This window comes from Acanthochromis polyacanthus, chromosome 14, assembly GCF_021347895.1.
Source record: "Acanthochromis polyacanthus isolate Apoly-LR-REF ecotype Palm Island chromosome 14, KAUST_Apoly_ChrSc, whole genome shotgun sequence".
Taxonomy (NCBI): Eukaryota; Metazoa; Chordata; class Actinopteri; family Pomacentridae; genus Acanthochromis; species Acanthochromis polyacanthus.
In genome coordinates, this window is record NC_067126.1 from 31,252,009 (window position 1) to 31,275,357 (window position 23,349).

The 23,349-nt window shown below is 40.2% G+C and overlaps 1 protein-coding gene across 1 annotated transcript in view; it reads left to right on the forward strand.

Annotated features, from left to right (window-relative positions):
• myo3b (myosin IIIB) overlaps positions 1 to 23,349 on the forward strand; it is a 62,009-nt gene that overhangs the window by 19,624 nt on the left and 19,036 nt on the right. Inside the window, exons 11-29 of the mRNA XM_051958636.1 lie at positions 163 to 267; positions 546 to 629; positions 735 to 937; positions 1,010 to 1,108; positions 1,198 to 1,312; positions 1,392 to 1,518; positions 2,080 to 2,290; positions 3,092 to 3,239; positions 4,463 to 4,616; positions 4,776 to 4,864; positions 5,634 to 5,763; positions 12,375 to 12,454; positions 13,227 to 13,247; positions 14,429 to 14,506; positions 16,388 to 16,593; positions 19,587 to 19,698; positions 19,913 to 20,075; positions 20,488 to 20,568; positions 21,997 to 22,093. Of these exons, the coding sequence (XP_051814596.1) occupies positions 163 to 267; positions 546 to 629; positions 735 to 937; positions 1,010 to 1,108; positions 1,198 to 1,312; positions 1,392 to 1,518; positions 2,080 to 2,290; positions 3,092 to 3,239; positions 4,463 to 4,616; positions 4,776 to 4,864; positions 5,634 to 5,763; positions 12,375 to 12,454; positions 13,227 to 13,247; positions 14,429 to 14,506; positions 16,388 to 16,593; positions 19,587 to 19,698; positions 19,913 to 20,075; positions 20,488 to 20,568; positions 21,997 to 22,093 (2,303 nt within the window). The remainder of the gene's footprint in view (positions 1 to 162; positions 268 to 545; positions 630 to 734; positions 938 to 1,009; positions 1,109 to 1,197; positions 1,313 to 1,391; positions 1,519 to 2,079; positions 2,291 to 3,091; positions 3,240 to 4,462; positions 4,617 to 4,775; positions 4,865 to 5,633; positions 5,764 to 12,374; positions 12,455 to 13,226; positions 13,248 to 14,428; positions 14,507 to 16,387; positions 16,594 to 19,586; positions 19,699 to 19,912; positions 20,076 to 20,487; positions 20,569 to 21,996; positions 22,094 to 23,349) is intronic.

Consider the following 23,349-nt stretch of genomic DNA (forward strand, 5'->3'; position numbering starts at 1 on the left):
ATCTGAATTGTCCTCAGTACAAGATATTCTGTAAACTGCAGTGAAAGTTGTTTCTTATAACAAAGAGCAATAAATCTAGAATTCATAAATTTTGGATGAAAGTGTCTAATTTTCCACTTTGATAACTAAACCTTTAATCTGTGTGCTTGTGTCTCCTCTTAGTTCTCCAAGCTGTACCACGGCGTGAAAAGAGCCGACAACCCTCCACACATCTTTGCTACAGCAGATGCAGCCTACCAAGGCATGGTGACATTCTGCAAAGACCAGGTATTCTGCGAGTTAAAACCTACCTTGTGATAGTAAAACCTATTAACTGATTATGAAAATCTTTGAGGCAAGACATGTTTTTTAAAATGTTGGGGATATTCCTGTATTTAGCTCTTTTTCCTTTCGAGGTTGAATTAATTTTTGGACAAAAGCGAAGCAGCCAGGTCTCTCTTGAAAATGAGATGCTAATCAAGACATTCACTTGTTAAATAATAGAAAATTGCATGTAATAGAGTATCCGTATTTCTTCACTGATGATTTGTTTCCTTTTGTTTCAGTGTATCATCATCAGTGGGGAGAGCGGTGCAGGGAAAACAGAAAGTGCTCATTTGATTGTTCAGCATCTTACCTTTTTGGGAAAGGTAGCATTGTGGTCATTTTCTTTGTTAAATTTGTTAATACTGTCTATGTCAACTATGTCAAACTCTATACTGGAGTTGATCAGCGAAATATGTTACTTTTCTAAGGCAAACAATCGGAGCCTCCGTGAGAAGATCTTGCAGGTCAACCCTCTCGTTGAGGCCTTTGGAAATGCATGCACAGCCATCAATGACAACTCCAGCCGCTTCGGGAAGTACCTGGAGATGAAGTTCACACCGACTGGAGCAGTCATTGGCGCCAAGATATCAGAGTACCTTCTGGAGAAGTCAAGGGTCATCAAACAGGCCGTGTAAGTCGCCCTCTCACTTGTTGTCACTGAAGTCTCATCCTTGTCATTCTACTGACGATTGTTTTCTTTCAGGGGGGAAAAAAACTTCCACATATTTTATTATATATATGCCGGCCTTTACCACCAAGACAAGCTGAAGCCTTATAGGCTGCCAGAGGGGACGCCTCCCAGGTTTGTGCTGTAGCTTGACTTTGACCTGTTCATATTTCTGCCTTCCTATCACGGAAGCTGGCATTAACGGTCATAATGTGTGCCTGCAGGTACATTGACAGTGAAAATTGCAAAGTGATGCAAGACATTGTCTCAGGAAAACTGTATAAGGAGCAGTTTGATGCAATTCAGGAGTGCTTCCGAAATATTGGCTTTACAGAGGAGGTACTAAACACTCACATCAGACGTTTGATCACAGGTCCCTTGAGTGCCATAATAATTGTATTTTTCATTTCTGTTCTAGGAGGTCAACTCTGTTTACAGAATTCTCTCAGCCATTTTGAACACTGGCAATATTGAATTTGCTGCCATCACATCCCAGCATCAGACTGATAAAAGTGAAGTGCCTAACTCAGAGGCCTTAGAGAGCGGTGAGTTATTATATGTTAGGCAATGTGTGCTACAAAAAGGAAGTCTCCTTTTAGTCAAAGAAGCAGGTAGGTTTAATTGTCTACTTGCAGAGTAAACACATTGTTGTGTGATTTAGTTGGGACTTAAACATAAATATATTATTATTGCTTAAATCGTCATTGTCTAGATGCAGGATTTATATGACCTGAGAGAAGGGCTCTGTTTTATGGCACATTCTACCTGTAGATTGTGAAACTGGAGAGAGATATGTTCAGTAATGTGCATTGTGTTTGTTGGGTAGTTAAATTGCTTATTTTCTTTTGTGACAAAAGTTTCATAGTGGATATATTTTGCGTGCATTACACCAAAGTCAATCATATGTTGTTACCAAGGCAATGGGTTGAAAAAAATCCTTTAAGCAGATAAAATCATATTTTTTCCAAACCCCTTTCCACTTTGATAAAAATGTACAGAAGCATAAACATCTACAGTGAGAGAATGTTGGGGCTTATTTTTATGCTAATTATGAGATGAGAAGAGCTCTTGATAATCAAGCTGATTGACTCTGGCCTTTTTCTCAGCTGCGTCTCTGCTGAGCATCGGCCCTGAGGAGCTCCAGGAGGCGCTGACCTCTCAGTGTGTGGTCACGAGGGGCGAAACCATCATCCGCACCAACACCGTGGACAAGGCCGTCGACGTCCGAGACGCCATGTCCAAGGCCTTGTACGGACGCCTCTTTAGCTGGATAGTCAACCGCATCAACTCGCTGCTGCAGCCTGACATGAATATTTGGTGAGCGTGTGCTAGTGATGAACATCTGTGTGGACGTCCACTGTTTCTCCCTCTTCTTCGTTTGTCTTGGGTGATCACGGAGAGTTTCTGCAAAGCTCTGATGACCTTTATGGAAGTCTGTGGAGGTAGATGCAAACATGCAGAGGAGAATATCAATGGGCAAGCACGAGACAAGCAAAAGGAGAGCAAAAAGAAGTTTTAATAAATTTTTGATACAGAGTTGCGTGCAGAGAAAATAATGTTCAGATGATTAAAAAGACTTCAGAGAGACTGCAAAGAGGCTTTTCATTGATCCAAAAGAATTCCTTCATAAATATGAGCGTTGACTGTCAAGGAGTCATCTTTCAGAGATGCACAGAAGCCAGAGTTCCTGTCTGCATTCCAGTCATCTTTGCTGTTTCCTTATTGCCATTAATAACCCGGTAGCACAGGCTAAAGGTGACCTCTACATACAGTGGGTAATGACTGATCATGAAAGTAGCAGCTCCAAGCTCTGAATATGAAATGCAGGATGTTAAGTCTTCATGCTGTGTTGGAGAAGCCTGTATTGTTTGTGCAGATATTGAAAATGACTTGAGGTTAAATCAATAGAGACTGAAATAAAACAACTTAAGAAGCTCAGATTTTTTGAAAGCCGATGTTTATGATTTCTCATCAGACTAGGCCATCCAGGCCAGACTCCGTATTTGGGTTGAACTTGGATTATCATTAAAGTTTTATCAATTAATATGGCTGCTGGGAATTTGCTTGTTCCATTGCATAGAAGAATAAGTTTGTTTGTCCCCCTTTTCTCCTTTGAAGTGCCGCAGAGAGCTGCATGAATGTGGGAATCCTGGACATCTTTGGATTTGAAAACTTCAAGAAGAACTCGTTTGAACAATTGTGCATCAACATTGCAAATGAGCAGATCCAGTTTTATTTCAACCAGCACATATTTGCCCTCGAACAGGTGAGTTATTAATAGGAGAAAGTTATTATTAATCATCTGTGCTAATGCATTTTTGCGCAAGATACTGCCATAATGTGTTTATGATAAAAGCATCCACCAAATAACACAAAATCTGTTGAGCTAAACAGATTCCCTTAAAAACACTATTATGGAAATCTGTCATTTTAATAACATTGGTGTGTTTACACATCCATCAGGGCAGAGATGTTCTCAACATGATCACTTTGCTTGTAGTCGGGCTGTGATAAGTAACGTATTGTTTGTGCTGTTGTGCACCACCAAATGACTCTCTTAATTGATTTAATGAAGCTGTTTACCCTGAACTGTGAGAAGTCTTTATTTTCCTTGATGGAAATGAATAGACATTCATCAAGAACCATTTTGCCATAATGCCTTTTAGTTTGCATTATCTTTGCAATAGTCCTTTTAAGGGAGTTACAAGACAAAGCAGTGCAATTTTATTGACATAGAACATTTTATTCCAAGTAATCTCGGCCCGCTTTACTTCAAGCTGCATTCCTCATCACATACACAGAAGAATAGGCTAAGAAAATTACAAACTCGCTCATCTATTGAGGCCAGATTCCACCCAGCATAAGAGCTGATAATAGCCTCTGTTCATTCATTTACATTTTTAGCTCTCTCCAGGACCAGAACTGTTGAAGATATATTTACCCTTTTCACATTAATTACTGCAGTGATCATTGAAAATAAGGCCTTAAGCTTGTGGGAAACTTTCTCCCCTGATGTCGGGCTGGTGCTCAGTGGAAAAGGGATTTTTATGTGGTGTGGATGTCTTCAGTCTTGCTGTACACAGAAACTGATTATTCTGAGTTAATGACTTAAACATGAGGATGGTTTAGATTCATTGGTTCCACTTTATTAGTAAAATATATATTTAAAACAACTTTTTGATCTGAAATTAAATAGATGCAATAATGTGATATGACTCTGGGTTATTTGCACATCGAAATAAATTATGAATAAGTAAGTGGCTCTATTTGTTATTTTGGTGCTGTTCTGTTTTATGCATTCAGTAAAGGACTATAATGCTGTAAACTTCAGCCATAGACACACACAGCCAGCTGCAACTGTTTGGTTTTGTTGATTAGAAACTCTTTTCCCCCCACACACACACAAATCATATTTAGCCCAGATTGTTTAATTGGGTCATTTAGAGAAACCATTAACTAGATTATTCTACATTCGCTGTTTCCAATTAGATGGAATACCAGAGCGAGGGAGTGGATGCCAGCCTGGTGGAGTACGAGGACAACAGGCCCATCCTGGACATGTTCCTGCAGAAACCCATGGGTCTGCTGTCCCTGCTGGATGAAGAGAGTCGATTCCCTCAAGCCACTGACCAGACCCTAGTGGGTAAGACCAGAACTGCACCTGGAACATGCTCAGACATCAAACATAAAGTCATGAAAACTGAATTTTATAATGACAAAAGACTACACCAGCAGCTTAAGTCGTGCATAAAACATCTTTTCATTTCCCTGTCTTTTTTCTTTTGTTTGTGGTTTTTTTCAGATAAATTTGAGGACAACTTGCGCTGCAAATATTTTTGGATACCTAAACGTGTGGAGCTTTGTTTTGGAATTCAACATTATGCCGGAAAGGTATCAATAACTGCTTGGATCTGTGCTTGAAATGACCTCCTGTCTTGTTTGTGGGTGTGAAGAGAAAGTACGTTTAACAGTGTATTAACATGAGTTCATGCTTGTAAAACACTTGTCCCTTGGTCAGAAGAAAAAGGTTCAGCTTTAATTACACTTTACCGAATAATTATATTATTTGAAAAGTGTCCATATAAGTCTAATTAATGTCCAATAGATAATGTGAATAAGTGCATATTTAAATTTGACTTAACTTGCGAATATTCATGATTCAGCTGGGCAATAATTACTTCAATACGATCATGTAGTGTTGTTCAAATTAATGATTTCAAGAAAATGTTAATTAAAAGCTCACAGGATTAGTTTTTACATGTGTGATCTAATTTTGCAGTACAAAGGCCTTTCTTACAGCACAGCAACAGACTTGTCATGTAAGAAAAACGCAGATGTTACTAGTAATATTAACAATCACTTAGTAGTAAGCTCTGACAATTTGACCGAAACACCACACACTATACCAAGAACTGGAATTGAAGCGGCTAAATGGTATTCAGCCATGAGCATTGTCAAATATATTGCCTGTGCTTTACCTGTTGGCATGTTAGAATGTGAAGAGGCCATAAAAAATTAATCTTGGTTTTATACTTTAAACGTCTGAAAAAGCTCGGTGAAAGCTGTAATATTAATTTGAGCCACGTCAGCAGCTAGTAGTAATTCATGAGTGACTCCCTGAATTGTAAACACACTGTTTGTGTGTGTTTCTACTCCACAGGTAATGTACGATGTGAACGGATTTCTGGAGAAAAACAGAGACACTCTACCTGCAGACATCGTTGTGGTGTTGAGAACATCAGAGAACAAACTTTTGCAGCAGCTGTTTTCCAGCCCCTTAACTAAAACAGGTATGACATGATACAATTTACAGTTTCATTTCGCAGACGCTTTTATCCAAAGCGGCGTACATCTGAGAGTAGATGCAAAATGAGGTAGCTAGGTGGGGCAGCGCTCAGGACCTCACTGGACAACTGTACCCTGACCGGGAACCAAAGATCTCCTGTGCTAAAGTCAGAGATGTTTGTCACTGAGCTATCCAGCTGCTATGATACACTCCTCAATGCAAAATACAGCAGATGGGAAAATCTCAGCCTCCAACAGGAACATTATACCATCACTAACCACAGCAAAAAAAAAGAAAGTTTCCTTTGAGACAAACTATTGTTAACAATTCCGGTACTGTATTACTCAGTGAATTGTGCTGCTTCCATAAATGTTCAGGTAAGTGGGTTTCTTAAAGACGCGGCTCGTAGGCATCTACTGGTCCCCCTTCATTTCAAGCCTCTGTGTGCCGTGCTCGGATAAATCTGCAGTCTCCATTATCTCTTGAGAGGCTCAGCTCTCTGCACGGCGCTCTGTTTTTATTTTCACTAAGCTGTCCCTCTTGGTTTCCCACTGCTGAATGCTATCTACAGATTGTGGGTGCAGTGGGATATTTTTATGATAAGGTTTCTAAATACCCAGGGGATGAAGAAACAGTATTTAGAGAACACAAAAGCAACTCTTCCCACCTCTTTTCTGTTGGTTAAATGAAGGTAGAGTAATGTGCTTGTCATTAGCCCTGGCTGAGGCCTCCTGGTCATTTGACTTAACTGAAATGCTAATAGATGTCTTAAATTATCAGATTCCCACTTCCTACTTTATTTCAGCTAAGCCACATTATGTGATTCTCCTCCTTTTTAGGGACCTGTAAATGCCTGCTTTCACTCCCAGTGGCATTAAAATGAGCTTCAATTCACAAAAGACACCTTAACTGAGACTCCTGTAGAAATCTGTGTGATGTGTCTGTAAACTTCAATTGCAGGTTGTGCACAAGGGAGCCTTCAGCCACTTCCTTTCTGCAATTAACGGCTTCAGAGGAGTACACTATAAAAACAAATTCAGTGAACACTTAATTTCGATGCACAAAGGCACTGAATAGAAACTAAGATGTGCTATAATGTTTACTGCTGCTGACATAGTGTCAGTTAGGTCTAAAAGCTTCTTTATTTGCTTTTGCTCGATCGCGTTTTTGTCTGTCCTGCCATTCAGTTCGGTTGATCAAGTTAATGTTTTGATTTGTCGGAGAATAAACTGTTACTCCATTGTGCCCTTTGAACCTTTTATATTCTGAAAGGGTTTGCAAAAGCTTGCAGTCGGTGTATATATTCTTTTACATGTTCATTTAGTGGTGGCATATCTGCAGTATGAAGTCAACTCATTTCTTTGGAGTTGGAGGTCCAATTTTCTTTCTGCAATTTGTGAGACTGCAGATCATCTTATTAGATAAAAGCTATGAAACACTCCACTCCAGCTTATCATTCTGGAAAAGATGGAGCACTGTTTAAAGTGAGATACAGTACAGCATAAGAAAATTATGAATCTATTCTTCAGGGTAAAATTTGTGGGGGGATTTAATTTGCATTTTACTTCACATTATAGATTCACTGTTATCTGTGAAATTACCATTATCTGGTGGGATCTGATGGAAATCTGTTTTACGCCAGGGTGGCTTCACACTCGGGGTCGTTTCCTCAGCGTGTCACCACTAGGGGACACCCTCGTAGACCTGCAGCTTTGGTGGAAGTAAAATAATGGATCTGGGATGTCAAACTGCTCACACACGCTTCTACCGGGTGTTAATGTTTCTGCTGGCCCACATATCAAACTGCAGTGACACAGAAACAGAAGTAATCTAGCCCAGATAATATTCCTTTACTTAATATTTTGTTTAAAGAGTAAACCAAACATACAGTGGACATTGTTATATTTTGGAGAATACCTGTTTTTTTTTCACAACCCAGAATGTGACGGTCTGAGCATCGATGAAGTTCATGTTTGGAGAGCGGTAGGGAAGTAGGAAGGCCTCGGAAAGTAAAAAGCTCCCAGGCGGTGAATAGCGAGGCCACTTGAGCCCTGCAGAATGCGGGTCCTTGAGGCTTGGACATGTGGTGGTGTTTTGTCAGAGGAAATGGGATGTATTTGCATGGACAAATTCCTCAGAGCCAGGGCCTTTCCCAGATCAGGGGGATCACAGTGTTTGAATTGGCTGGGCTCAGTCGGGCCTACCAGGGCCTGGGCAGCCTGCGGTCACAGTAAGTGTGTGTGTGTGTGGCCTCAGGGCTCCCTGGCCCTACTGATTGTAGCATGGAACATCTGCACGCTGCAAATCTCGACTGCCAGTTCTTTGTCAAAGCACACTGAAAATGGAGTGATTGTGAATCAATGTGTCTCTCTATTTAAGCTAAAGTTCTTGTATTTTTCCTTTATTCATTGAAATGCATCGTAAATCTTTTATGGTTTTAAACACTTTAAAAGGTCTGCCATAGTCGGGTGAAAAATAAGTGGTGTGAGCGAGACCTGCGCTGATGTAATTTGCTGCCATTTTGAATTATTAGTAAGCAAGTCGAGTTCGAAAAATTCTCGTGATTAAACTTAAGCAGTGGCAAATGTATGTATATAAAGTCAGATTTACTGTTGCGTGTATGTGTGGAGGGAAGGAGATTTACTCATAATATTTTACATTTTACCACTGGCGCTTTGGAAAATGTTATCAGGCTCAAAATTCCTCCCTGGGATTGTAGGTATTAATGTTTTTTAGCATTTGTGACAATCAGTGTTTTCTTCTTAAAGCCATAAAAACAGACAACCATAGCTTTAGTCTGTACATTTGACAGCAGTGGAAAATAACTAAGCACATTACCTTAAGCACTTCTACTTTGCATGAGTATTTTCATTTTACAATACTGTATATTTCTATTTTACAACATTTTAGAAGTATGCACTGTACTTTTTACCTTACTGGATTCGTCTGACACTTACATGTATAACTAGCTACATTGCAGTTTTAATAGTACACAGACTACTCATTTAGGTTTTAAGATATAATGCACAATGTCCACAATCTCAGGTCTTACATTTTTCAACAAAAATATTTCTGGCATGTAGAGTTACTTACATTTTTACAGCCACAATAGTGTCAGTTAATGAAACGAGTTCATACCATAATAATCCTCTGTGAAATTAAGGTTAATCAGTTCAAGACCATCATGTGTGTGGAACAATTTACATATTGGTTTTACATCTTCACATGAAGCCACCGTTGCAGTTCTCCCATCCTCTGCATCTCCCTCCGTCCGTCTCCCTTCATGTGAGGAGATCCTCCTGTGTGGAAATGACAGGCTTCTCCCAGCGATTTGACACATTTGGCTCTTTGTTCTCTCCCAGTCGAAGCCTTTTCATCCCAGTGGGCAGATGCTACAGTCTTTCACCAGACTTCCACACACTGTGGCTACCAGGAGAGACACTCACCAAGTAATACTTTTGTTCAATTTCTCCCCTAATCGTGGTATTGGAGAATGTTTTGAGTCAGCAGTGGGATTTTTGACGGCCCCGCACATCAATAGCAGGAAGCCGGTTCTCCTAAGTCACATGGTACGACATCCTTTGATAAATGCAACACTGTGTTGTGTCACTAAAAGCCAATTACACCATGCTTTTTATGATTGATCTGCTTTGACAGTGGTGGATGGCATTTAAATCAACAGCCCCCGGAGCCATCTCTAGGCATAAACGGTGGTGGTTATGGAGGGTGGGGAGGGTAGCGGGGGTTATGGGTGCTTTAATCTAATTTGCTTGGTTGCTGACTTGAGTTTCTAGATCACATGTTTTCAAAAAGAGAGCGGGAGAGCGGCGGAGATATCCAGCAAGCCTCTGCTCACTCAGCTCGGGAAGGCTGCTCTCTCTTACAACTTTGATTGTCCCCTGTGTCGACAGCTCGATCCACAGCTTCTGAAGTACAAGGCGCACACTGGCACTCATAAAAGCATGTAGGGAGGTGTCATATTGAACGTGGGATTGCTTTTTAATCCCAAGCACATTGACTATTCTTGTCAATAGAACCCCAATACAACTGCCAGCTTGAGCTTTTTTTTTTTCCTACAGGATTCTTGCTGGGCTTAATTTTCAAAGTGAACGCACAGATGCCAGGGAAGGGTTTTTTTCCCCCTCTTTCTGCCCCCCTCCCTACACGCCACTCTGCCTCTCTCTCTGTTTGTCCTGGAAGTCCATGCCAAGAGCAACATGCGTGAAGCAGAAACGATCAGTAGGGAGCTCCTCCACCTGTTTCTCAAGACTGAATGACCTGATGGGAAATATTCCCCTCACCTGCTCTGCTCTTTTAATTATTAATCTTATACATTACAACTTCTTCTCTCCATTTTCTTCGTGTCGTTTGAGAGCACTGACAGAAGTAAGTACTGTCTCCAGCTCTAACTAAAAACACATGTGGCCTTTTCTTTGACTGAATCCCCTGTCAAAGAACAAATCTTCCTTTTTCTTGTTCGCCTCTGTGTTTGAATAATTACTATCCACATCATTAGACACGTTCCCTACTCTATCTAAATTAGGCGGCCTTCTTTTAGGCTGGACATCACAGGTGTTCCCTTGGTTTCATGTCTCAGGAGGCAGAAATCTTTGAGGATACTGACTATTAACCCATGCTCTAATCATCTAGTCAGTAGGGGATATGAAACCCGCCAGAAGAATGAATTAATACGACCCGCCAAGGAATACACGAAGAAAGCAGCGAGTGTCCATTTGCAAGGCTTAGGTACAACTGTCATAGTTTCTCTCATCGTGGCGCAGCCCCTTCATCTCCTCTTGATGGTGTCATGGAAGTGAGAGGCGTGAAAGCACAGTGACACTCCACGAGCCCGTTCCACTCGCAGCCGCTAATTCATCATGACAAATGTGCTCAGATGATCTGGCCCAGCAGCACTAATGGGGAGAGGAGAGAGCACACTTCATTTGCACAAGACCCACTCCAATTAATCCATCCAGCTTTACTCTGGGCTAATTGGAGCAGGGCCCTCCCTGCCTGTGTGCTGGTAATATACCCGACACAGTTTAACAGCCCCTGTTCTCAAAGATCATACTTTTTTTGTGTTTTTTTTTTTTTTTTTGTGTAGATTGTGCCGAAGGGCCGTCAGGGGCTGTAAAATCTGTTCCCGGTATCCTAAACACAAGGCCTTCTCAAAAACATGTGTTCATAATGAGCAATTAACTGCTTACATTTCCATCTTATCATATTTTACACTTTCCTTTCTTCTATTTTTAGGTTCTAATTCTGAATGTGGGGTTACTTTTCTAAACACATTTTCAAAAAAATTTAAAAGTGCATATTTTAATATGACAGAGTGTCTAGAATTTAGCTTGTTTGCCAAATGTAAAAAAAAATGTGTTGATAGCTGAATAAATGAGTAGATAAATAAATAAAAATTAGCAGATAACTGTCAAATGCTAAAAGCAGCATCACTACTAGCTTAAAAGAGTCTTTTGAAGTGCTCTCACATCATATGTTTTGGGTTGTTTTGACTACAGCAGCATGTGTGTGTACATATTTGTGTGTGTGTGTGTGTCTGTGTTTTTGTCCCATGAGACACCACATTGCTTTTGCTCAGTGAGAAACCTCTGGCACAAATAGGACATTCTTTGTCTAAAGTTAGAAGTGGTCAGGCTGTTAATTAATCCATCATAAATTGATTTTGATCTCACAAGTGTTTGATTGAAGCCGCTAATACACATTTGATAGTGCAAAGTCCTCTGAGAAAGGCAGCCGCTGATCCAGTGTTTAAGTTTTTGGCTTGCTGTCAGACGTTGTCCCTAACAACTGACGTGAGTCTTGAAATTATATTGCAGACGTCGACTGCATATTTGCATTTTCGAAGTTCGTCTGTGTGCGGTAGAAAATCTAGAACAATTGTTGGCCTGTCACTTCAGCTTTATCTTAAAAAACTTACAAAGGTTTTCCTCCTTGCCATACACGGCTGCTTGGGTAATGCTGCCTCCTGTGTCTGCAGACGTATTTTTCTAAAGGTGTGTGTGGCACATCTGTGCAGCTATTGTTTATTCATGGAGTAAACCCTTTGAAATGTGTTAAGATACTTCCCACTCATTATAAAAATCCTGCCACCCATGGATTAGGACTTTGATGTCACCAATCCTGCTTCAAAGGCTTCTTTCACTGCTATTAATCACAGTTTAGCCTCTGAAGATATAGCCAGAGAAAACATTTGGACATCTTGTGCAGAAACTTTGAAATGTTCAGACTGTCTTGCATATGCTATGTTCATATCCTTTCCGCTGTGTGTGGGGCTGTTGGACTGCTGTGCACGCAGCTGCACTCTTGAGTCCATGGGATTCATCTCAGATTTAGACTTGTTCTGAACCGTCCTTTATACTGTGCTGCTGTATGAACACTAACATAATAGTGCCATGTTCACTTTGTTTTCCTTTTTTCTCGAAAATGGAAAAAGAGACCCTCAAAGTGTTTACAGCAACTTAGTGTTTAATAGTTCACTCTCAATAATCGTTTGCTTTCTCTGTTACATCAGGCAGTTCAAACCTTCTCTAAGCCTTGAATACATTGTGATATTAGAAAGTCTAAACGCCTCGTGGCTTTTGGTTTTGTATTCAACAGGAAACCTTGCGACATCCAGGGCTCGGGTCACGGCTGCTTCCAGATCTCTGCCACCGCAGCTCGGTTCAGGACGGACCAAGGTGAGGCCTCCGCTCCTGTAGCACAAATCATCACATGCAAGGCCATAATGTTTTTTATTTGTTGCTCACAGGCATTGCACCATAAGAAGCCCAGTAAAAACCCTGTGCTGTGAAGCATAGCCACATTAATTGACTACCCTGTTATGTTTGCTGTGTTGCTTGTGGTGATGCAGCATCGCCATCTGGCATTTGGTGTCTACAACATAAAAGTAGTTTGTCAGACTTACTTACGAATGTTTTTTGTTGTTAACGGGTAGTAAAGAATTGTAAATTTCAGCTTTATAGTTGTAGATTCTCCAAAATCAGCTAAAATGGCAGCATCAGCAATAGGTTATGAATATTTCATAATAATTCTCTATGTGTAATTTCTCAATTTGCACAGAATAATCTGTATTAGTTATGTTCCTTCTAAGGTTCTTGCATTGTTTGTTTGCATACTTTTTATGGTGTTGTACACAACTTCAATCTGTTTTACCAGTACTGTGCTAGTCACCAAAAAGATTTCTGAATAGCACTGACTCTCTACGTCTTTCTGTACACTTTAACCGTTTCATTTTATTTTAGTGTCTATTTTACTTAAAGGAACAGCATTTAGTGAAGTGATAATGTATGAAAATATTCATCCATTGTTAAAATATTGTTACTTGACCTCTGAAATCACATTTACAGTAGAAACCCTTTGAAGGTGAATTTCAGCTTCTGTACTTCTTGTCTATCCACTTCTCTCTTCCTTTATTTCCATGTTATTCGTCGACATGCGCTCTACTCAAAGTCTCCCAAATACCTATTGAAGGTAAGACTTCTGTTAAAAACGGTGAAACTTTCTGAATCCTAAATGTTCCGCTCCTGAATCAAAGACCAGCTCCAAATGTCAAGCAGTTCTGGAGAAACGCGATTCACTGAAATCAACTGAACATTAATGTAGTCCAAAATTAGAACTTCAAGCTGTGTTTCACTAACTTGAATTGTGTGTAGCTTCACTCTTCTAACATCAATCACAGCCTGGCTTTGGAAAATGTAAATGATCTCTTTTGAACTATTTTTTCCTCACAGCAACAATTCTGCGTCATTAATGTAAACAAATACTCCGTGATGTGTCTTTTAGAATATAGAATTAGCTAATGTGACGCACAAACACGGGGAGAATAACACTGGAGCAACAGTTCTACTTTGAACTTCCACTAAGAATCTACTCAGTTATTCTCCAACAAGAAAGGACATCTTAATAACAGCTCAGAGTGACTGGTGTTAATATGTATGCCGTCATGTTCTCAATCAGAGTTGGAGAAAGTTGACAGAAACTGACTTATAAAAAGTTACCCGTACAGCCAGATTAAAGAGTTGTGATGGTTGTTAAAATACTGGAAGTGAGTTTCCGATAGCCGTTTGTACTTCTGTATGATCTGCTTTCAGAATAGCAAATTGTCAGAGCGTCTCATTCCTCTGTTCATGTAACTCAGGGTACGTTTGACGTACCTTTCTTTCTCTGTGCAAGGATGAAGTATTAAGATATGCACTTTGCTACGTAGACTTACCATAAAATATCTATTGCATCATTAATTTTGATGAAGCCATGAACTGCGAGGGCCATTAGAAAGCTTATATTGTGTCCTCATTAATCCGTCGTCATCAGGATGGCTGTCTGCTTGGTGACGGCTAGTCTCATTACTCAGAATGCTCTGCAATTTTCCTGTGCCCCACAGCAGTGCAGAATTATTCTCTAGATTGTTAGCTTTAAGTGTTTATGGGGCTATGTTATACAGACGGCACAGTTAGTACAGCTGTGTATTCCCAACTGGCCCATTTAGAGGAAGGAGACCTGCTGCAATAACACCTTTATGTCTGCAGAGCCCTCTGAGGATGTCATGTTGCAAATAAACTCATTTGAATGTGCTGCATTTTACAGTGATGTTCCTGGCCTGTGTCTGGCCTGTTTATCGATGCAGTGTGTTCACAGTAAATGTTTGTGTTCAGGTGGACACGATGGAAATGATGCGTCACCCAGAAGAAACCACCAACATGAGGAGACAGACGGTGGCCTCCTACTTCCGTGTAGGTGTTTCCATTTCTTTACAATCAAAAAGATTAAAACTGTATTGACACAAGCAAACTGTCTTTTTTTTTTTTTTTTTTTTTTTAGAAATAACTGCTGTATTCTTTTGCTAAGCTTAATTTTTAATCTGTCAGTATATTTTTATGAATGCACCCCTTTCCGATATGTAAACTGTTTATTCAGTAGTTAATACAAATTTGGTTAAATTCAATGTATCAGTAAAAACACATTTTTATTTAATTTAAAGGAAAGGAAAAGAAAATGTTTAAAATACCTTTAATTAATTTCAAAAGCTCAGCCATAGACTGTCTGAAACCTACAATGTTGCACAACCAATGGAAAGAACAGAAATCATATTTACCGTATAAAAAAATTCTCTACAAATTTATTAAACTGATATTTAAAATTTTCATTAAATATCTTGAATGATACATCAGCATTATCTGCGTTTTTACATCAATATCTCTTTCAGTGCAAAAACCTCACACTCATCGCGTTTCCCCCTTCAGACAGAAGTACGAGCACTTACTGACAGGTTGATGAATTCTAGTTTGCTTTCTTTTCCATATTAATTAATTGTTAAAGCGCCTTTAAGATATGCATTTTGTCCCATTAATCTGACTCAAACTGAACATGTCTCTCATGTCTAAATGTGCACCCTGGTCACTTTTTCGTAAAAGTCTTGCTGTCAATCCTACGAGGTCGGCAGTAACATTTCTGTATCACTTTCAACACGGCACAACTCTGTTCTGAAACGTCACATTACCAGCTCAACATGCACAAGCAGTAGCACTTTGATTTGTTTGGACTAAATCCTCAGAGTTTATCAAATATTTTCAGCATTAGACAGCAGCAGGGTCCATTTGAGTGTCTCCAAAGTCAGAGAGCTGTGTGGATTTACACATGGAACAACAGTAGCATCTTCATCCGTTAGTTATGATTACAAATTATCCCCAACAATGGAGACAGGTTGAGTCCACAGTTTTCGGGTTCACTGTTTTAGCAAAAATAAACTGAGCTGTTTGTTATTTAAACAATTTAATAAGCTACCATTGCTTCTGATTACTGCTTTGTTTGTTAATGCAGTATTATCCATTATACATCACTTGATGTTTTATCTGCTGTCGCCTGAATGATAAATACTGCATCTGTACCACAGTTCTCTGTCACTGTTGTGGGTATGTCTGAATGAAGTTGTGAGGAACATTAATGGAAAATGTCTGAATGACAGAATGCTGTCACTTACATGGATTGATGAAGCCAGCAGTGTTACACATCCCATGTCCAGAAAGGACTTAAAACTATTACTAAAGAGACAAGGTTTTTCTTCAGGTGTTGGTGGAAAATAAAATGGAGTGAAGTCGAGAGTAGATGTGGCCCAAATGTATACTGACCAAATGATAATGTTGTGCTGTATCTGCTGGGTGTTTGTGAATACGTGACTGTTTGCTAACAAGTCTGACACATCTTTTTAAGATGATAAAATATGGTGTTTACGGATTGATGTGCTGCTCTCAGTTGGGTAAAAGTTAGTGAGTACAGCTGTAATCTCTTCTATTCTTGCGTTCCGATTTTTAGTATTACCACAATTAGTATGGCAAAATGGTACAAAAAACTGCACAATTCTATCGCAGTTTTTATTTATATCCTCAGGTAATTCTGTTATTTGTGTCTGTTGCGAGAATCCTGTTGGGGCTGATTAATACTGTCAATTCATATCCAGCTTGTTCTGACAGACAGCCTGAATAAGTTGGATGCTCTTTGAAGTACAAATTCAAATGTCTCGGACTTTGATAATATGATTCCTATAATACCTGCTTTCTGGTGTTCTTGCCTTGCCTCTTTGCCCTGTTCATCATTGTCTTATTGTGTTTCTGCAGTACTCCCTGATGGACTTGCTGTCTAAGATGGTGGTGGGCCAGCCACACTTTGTGCGCTGTATCAAACCCAACGACGACAGACAGGCACTGCGCTTCTGCAAGGAGAGGGTGATGGTGCAGCTGCGCTACACGGGGATCCTGGAGACTGTGAACATCCGCCGGCAAGGCTACTCCCACCGCATCCTGTTTGAAGAGTTTGTCAACAGGTAAGAGTGGAGTTGAGGCACGCAGCACTTCCACTCTGCAGCATGCTGAGTGCCGACACAACCCCAGAGATAGTGCAGAACAAGTGAGCCGTGCTCCGTATCACACAAAAACACGGGTTCTTTAATTAGATAGGGGTGCAAGTTGAGCAGAGCAAGAGGCTGACTAATTGGCAGTCATTAGTGATAGTGCAAGACTAAATCCTACAGCTCTTTTAACTGGGTGGATACTCCAGACTGGAAAATATGGATAAAATTCAAACAGGGAGGAACTGTGATTATAAGGGGTGATGCATTTTAATAGATTTCCTTTTACTATTCATAAAGAGTTTGTTCTTACACTCAGTGACCTGGAAAAGCTGAAATGTAGTCTCCTTGTCCCATTGGTATTGCATTAGAACACAATTAAAGCGAGTTTCATCATTAGGGGGACTTTACGTAAGGGTGTTGTTTTTGCTTTTAAAAATATGGGACAGGATCTAATAACTCTTACTAAGCACTACACACTCTTATTCAAATGTCCAACCCCAGATTTCAGAGTATATATACCTAAACATCCTCAGTCATTTAAAGGAAAGGACGCATATTTAGACGAGTCAGTGGGAAAATGCCAGAAAACTTAACGTTTGATCAGTGTTCCTTTGAAAAATATTCCAGCCACCTCTAATGTGGAGACTTAAAGATGATATAAAATTTAATTAACTTGGGCTTCTGGCCTGTAGGAAAAAAAAATCTTTGAGATGGCTGGTTAGTCTCACTGCTTAAGGGAAGTTTTAAAAAATGTGTGCTTAATTCTGGTGAACTAAAAGTTTGAATGGCCACATAGTGTTTCCTAGCATGTCCTACTTTTCCTTCCAGTATTAACGAGTGATTACTAGAAGATCATACATGACCTGACATGATCATTTTCCTGTTGCCTCTGCAGCGCCTGTGCATGAGATGTGACTGTGTGAACAGGAGAGCATGTTACTATGTTTTAACCTTGCTATTGAATCCATATCATCCTACCTGAGCCAGGCAGAAGTCGAACAGACAGAACCGAATGGCTAAACTGCACCTTTAGTGAAAACTGATTTAAATTTGTGCTCTCATATCAAAGGCTCGTCTGATGTTGCAGTGCTTTGTATTTACCATCAAAGAAATAACAGGTATCAACAGGAATTAGAATGAAAGGCTGTAGACTAAGGCGGGGAGGGGAGTTCAAAGAAGTTTTTCTTCTTGTTGTTGTTCTTCTTTTTGACCAACGCCAGAACACGAGAGATGAACCAGTATTTTTGGAGCCTTGATGTCCCTGAGCAAACAGTTAGAGCCACTCTGTCCTATGCTGGTATTTTGTAAACTATAACAAGAGGCTCAGTGGATGGATCCAAACAATGTGAGCAATAAACAGCAGTGGAGCTGATGGGCATCTTCTGAGGCCGCTGAAATAAGAGACGACGATCCATTCAAAAGAACTCCAACAATGGGCCTCTGTTGAAGGGCCTCATGCCTCAGACTGATTTTTATGAGCAGCTGATTTTAGAACTACAATACTCATAACAGCGGTGTTAATATTTATAGACTATTTTCTAATGTAGGGTTTAGTAAATTTCTTTTTCAGTTACTAAATAGGAGCTACAGCTTTATAATTAATCAAATAGAATAGAATAGAATAGAATAGAATAGAATAGAATAGCTTTATTGTCATCATACATGGGGGCGTAACAAAAATGTTAGTAGCTGCCACTAAATGGTGCATTGAAACAAGCAAAATGAACGACAATAAATTTTAAAAAATCGAATGTTCATGTAAAACAAAACTATATTAAGAATTCCAACATATGCAAAAGAGGAAAGATATGTACAGTACACTGAGGAGGTAATGAGATCAAATAAAAGACAATAACATAGAATAAATATGATCAGAGCAGCATTTTTAAAAGTGACACTGTGCATTCTTGTTTTGAGTTCAGAAGTCTGATGGCCCATGGGTAAAAACTAAACAAAATTGGACTTCCAAAATAAAGGGATCAAAACAGAATATTCCCAGATTATTTGTGGTTTACTCACTATAAAGTATTCTGTTTTTCACTACATGAACACAAAATTAGTTGAAGGGGTCTCTGTACAACAGTCACACCCATACATCTCAGACCAAACAAATGGGTGCATCAGCCACACCTCCCCCCTCCATTCACGTTCCATTTGCAACCAGAAAGATCGTGCACACAAAAGCCAACAAAAAATAAAAATCCAACCACACCCATTAGCCCATTCTAGCGTTATAAAATACTTTGAATAGCCATAACAATTAGTTGTCAGCTCAAATAATGCTATCTGCAGAACAAATATCTCCCCTTTGCTCCACTCCAGTCAGTGTGTGTCTGTTTCATCGTGGACATACAGCAGATGAGACCAGAGAGAGGCAAGGGAAAGCAGAAAAAAACAGGAAAACAGCAGTAGAGAAACTCACGCTGAGCTGAACTAAAATAAAAGCACCTAAATTAGATAAATTAGGTACTGATTGTGACTGGCTCTTGCTTTTACAGTTCTGTATGTGTGGTTATTCTCAGTGTCTTTATAAACGGAGCAGGGCCAACGATCTCAAAGTGAGGAACTCACATGCACTAAGCTAAGGATGCCTCTGTATATTTACCTGCTAATTGCTGTTAGAGTTAGATAAGAATATACATTATTGTGTTCAGTGGAGAAGAAGCATCCATTTTCGTTACATTTTTCCATGTACATCATCATTTATTTGCAAAATTTGGGTCTCTTCATTGTATTTTAATGCAACCACTAACTTAGCTAACAAATCATGCATAAAAGCTATTTTGTGGTGTGTCTTACTGAAGTAATTTTCAAGGTTTTTTGATTTTACACAATTTTTTTGCACCCTCTTTTTACTTTTTTATCCAAAGTCTTGATTACTCCATATCAGCTACACAGCAACTTCAAGTGTTACTAACTAAAATTTTCATGTTAGTTATTGTTTTCCCCTTCGTCTCCTGTCACAGATATTACTATCTTGCATTCCGGGCTCACCAGATGCCTGAAACCAGCAAAGAGAACGCTGTTGCCATACTGCAGCGGGCCAAACTAGAAGACTGGGTGCTGGGGAAGACAAAGGTAGCGTGATTGTTGCACCAAAAAGTCAAATGATGTAGAATTTTGTTTTTGTAGAACACATTGAACTGTGTATGATTTCGTTTATGATTAAAAACTTTCATTAAACAGAATGAGATCATATAAATGGACAGAAGCACAACTTGATATTTTTAAGTTTTACGTCGACCAAAAATCATATTTGTTATATTTTGACCAGAGCTGCATCTCCTGTCAGGTTTTTTTGAAGTACTACCATGTGGAGCAGCTGAACCTGCTGCTGCGAGAGGTGATAGCTCGAGTTGTGGTGATGCAAGCTTATACTAAAGGCTGGCTGGGGGCACGACGTTACCGAAAAGAGAAGGAGAAGAGAAGCCATGGAGCCATCATCATTCAGTCAGGTACGCTGGTGTAACTGAACGGTAAACAAGGAAAGGCATTATTCAAACTTAAATAAAAAGTATGTTAATGAGAGTAGGAGTTCTGATGTATTCTTTTGTTGCATAATGATGAAACAGGTGCATATTTGGTGTGAATCTGACTACTGGTTTCTTAATGACCTGTAGTCTATTGTGTGCCTGTGAGTCTTCATAAAAGAGATGAGTTTGATAACCACAGCTTGACCTATGAGGGTTAAGAGCAACGCTTCAGAGCAGACAAAAAGGCCTCAGAGAGTTCAAAGGGATCCATCCCTCTGCCACCTGGTCTAGCAGTGTTTTGAAGTGGGATCTTGTGTAGTATGTGCCGTCTATTTTGTTTCACAGAGGCAGGTCAGCAATCTCTCGCACACACTCAATGTCTCTCATTTTTTAGCCTGGAGGGGCTATGTTGCTCGGCAGAACCTCAAGCAAACAAAAAAAGAGCAAGAAGAGGCCGCTGTCCGTATACAGTCAGGTAAAGATAATTTTATGTTTTCTAATGAAGTTCATCATATATTCAAGTGCAAAAGTGTTGAATGTGCCATGACCGGTGAAAATTCGCACCACTTTTTCCACACATTTTAAAAGGAAATAAGACAAAGGCGTGAAAACCTTGCATCTTTGTGAAACACCTTTTTGATCTCCATGAGTGGCCTACGAAATAGTAATAATTAATTAATAATGCATACAGAAAAGCTTTTGAAAGTTTGGGCAGCATTTGGTCCCCATGTTTCAGAAGAACAGTGCATACTGAGATCCCTTTTTCCTTTCATCTCTTTCCCAGTAAAGGCAAGAGAGGGGCTTATCCCTTCTGTTTCCTCACGACTTCCTCTCTCAAATTCCTGGCCTATTACACAGCTCTCACATACCAGAAACAAGATGCCTTTTTATACTGTCAACCTTTTCATCTGAAATGTAAATTAATTCTTACTCAGTGTGCCTTGACGAAGATCAAAGTGGGCACATTAACCTTCCCGGCCCCACCCCCCCTCCTTGGAGCCTCTCACTGGAGGACAAGGGAGGGTGCCAAAAGGGGCAGGAGAGAGGAGGGCAGGGGGAGGAGATTTGGCATTGTTTCCCCTGGCTCTCCTAAGGGCTGCCCTCATCTGGCACACGGAGCATCTCAGTCGCCTGCACACCTTGTGTAAATGTCCTCCATTAAACCCTTGTAAATTCAGCTGCAGCATGGGTAAACATGGTTTTGGTGTGAGGAAAGCCTCCCTGTCGCCGCTGTCTTTCTTTTTAGAGAAGTGTGTTTGTGTGTGGCCGCCGGGGTTCACGGGGGGAGAACCTGAACCTGACATAAGTGGGGCCTCAGCCCCCCGGCGGAGCACTCCAGCACATTCACATTGTGTGTTCTCTGCAGCTTATAGCCTTTGAGGTGGGCTGCATTTGCATTCTGAAAATAAACAGATGCCTTTCAAATGTATGAGCCTGGTGGCTTCTCAGATCTCAGCGGGGCCTAGGGGACATGCTCACCATCGATCAGATTAGACCATGCAAAATAGAACCATTGCTCAACAATGTACTTGAGTTTTCTTTTCCTGTGCATATAATTTTACCAGAAAAACACAAAGCCCGTTGACGGAGTAAGTCAGCAGGCTCCATTTACCATCCATCTGAGCCCACTATGTCTCAATAATCACACAATGTTTTCCCACTGCTGCACTGCAGTCCTTTTGAATGCTAAACACATTTCACTTCCTCCAAGCAAATGCACTGGTTTTATTTCAGAACAGCAGAGAGCTTTTGATAAATTGCTGTAACTTATGTTAATTGCTTTTAATTATATTTAATACTTGCCTCAATGCAAACAGCATGCACGTTGTTTGGATGAATGACAGCGGGAGGAAAATGGTTTCTGACCGTGTGATAGCAAGTCTGACATTCATATCCTGCGCAGCTTACAGAGGCCATCGGGTGCGTCGGGACCAAGAACCCCAGAGGCACAGATGTCACCCTGAGGCTGGAGGAAAGACCACCAAGGAGGAGCATACGGGGTGAGTTCTGGCATCCTTTGTCCTTCAGGATCTGTGCTTATTGATGCCATGTTTTCCCGCACTTTTTTGGAATTTCATTTCTTTGTTTCATGTTGTACTGAAAATAGTCGTCAAATGTGACTACAAATAAGGCCACTATTAAAAATGACTTGCTGATCAAGAGGTCTTACATACCTGTCATTCATCTTCAGCCCTGCTGGATAGCCTACTTTTAGCCTATAATGTACTGTTGTTTCACCCTAGGGAGAAAGCTCCTCCCTGTGCACCACCTCTTTCGGTTTTATAAATGTAATAAATAACTTTCCACCAAGATAGCACACTTGTCTGACCACAAATGGGGTTGGGCGCTGCACTGGTCTCCAGATGTACGAGCTGAGGACTTTGTGTTTATTCAGCATATGGGCAGGCCAGTCATTAAGAAACTATGTGCTAAGCAGGAGAGCAGCCACTGACTGAACAGCAGCACATGAGGTGTCGATGGCAGCTTGTAGCTCTGTGTTCAGCTTCTCACTGCTGCTCAAGTCACAAAAATGAGTACCGGTAATTACAAGTTGACTTAACAAACAAAATATATTTAAACATTCTTGGGTGATTTTTGGATGAAACTAGCTCCTAAAAAGAATACAAATAAATGACTGTGTGCTGAATTACATCGCATATCAATGCACTTCTTAATTCACACAAACAAGAACCATCTCGATTAAATCTTTGGTGACTTTTGGTCAACGTTATGCATTTCTCTGCAGGCTCCTCACTCCAGAATACTAGATTTACACATCTGAAAATGATATGCTTGTTGTATACTCAAACTGAGCTGAGCCTCATTGGGGATTTTTCTCTCCATGTTTACAATCATATTCCTTGGTGAGAGAAACTTCAAACCTCCACTTAACAATTCTGTTTAATCAGTGATGGAATCTCTCCATATATATTTGTTTTGACATGATCTGGCCCATTTTCCTCCTGTAAGATCTATGTTCTCACCTACATGCTGTTCTTTTCCCGTTTGATATCCCTCCTCTCTGCCACGCATGAATTCTGTGTTTGCATCCAAACAGCAGAGCTTTCAGTTGCATCACCAATTCCAAACTGGATGAGATTTTGTTTTTCTAGACTCGCAGCATAACCGCAACTGGCATGCAGCATTGTGTGTGCATATGTTGTCTCTCTGGTGTTTGCTTTTTAAAATAATGCACCATGAGAAACATAGCGTTGTCTTGCGCAAATTGCATAAATGTGAAACAAAAAGACAAATA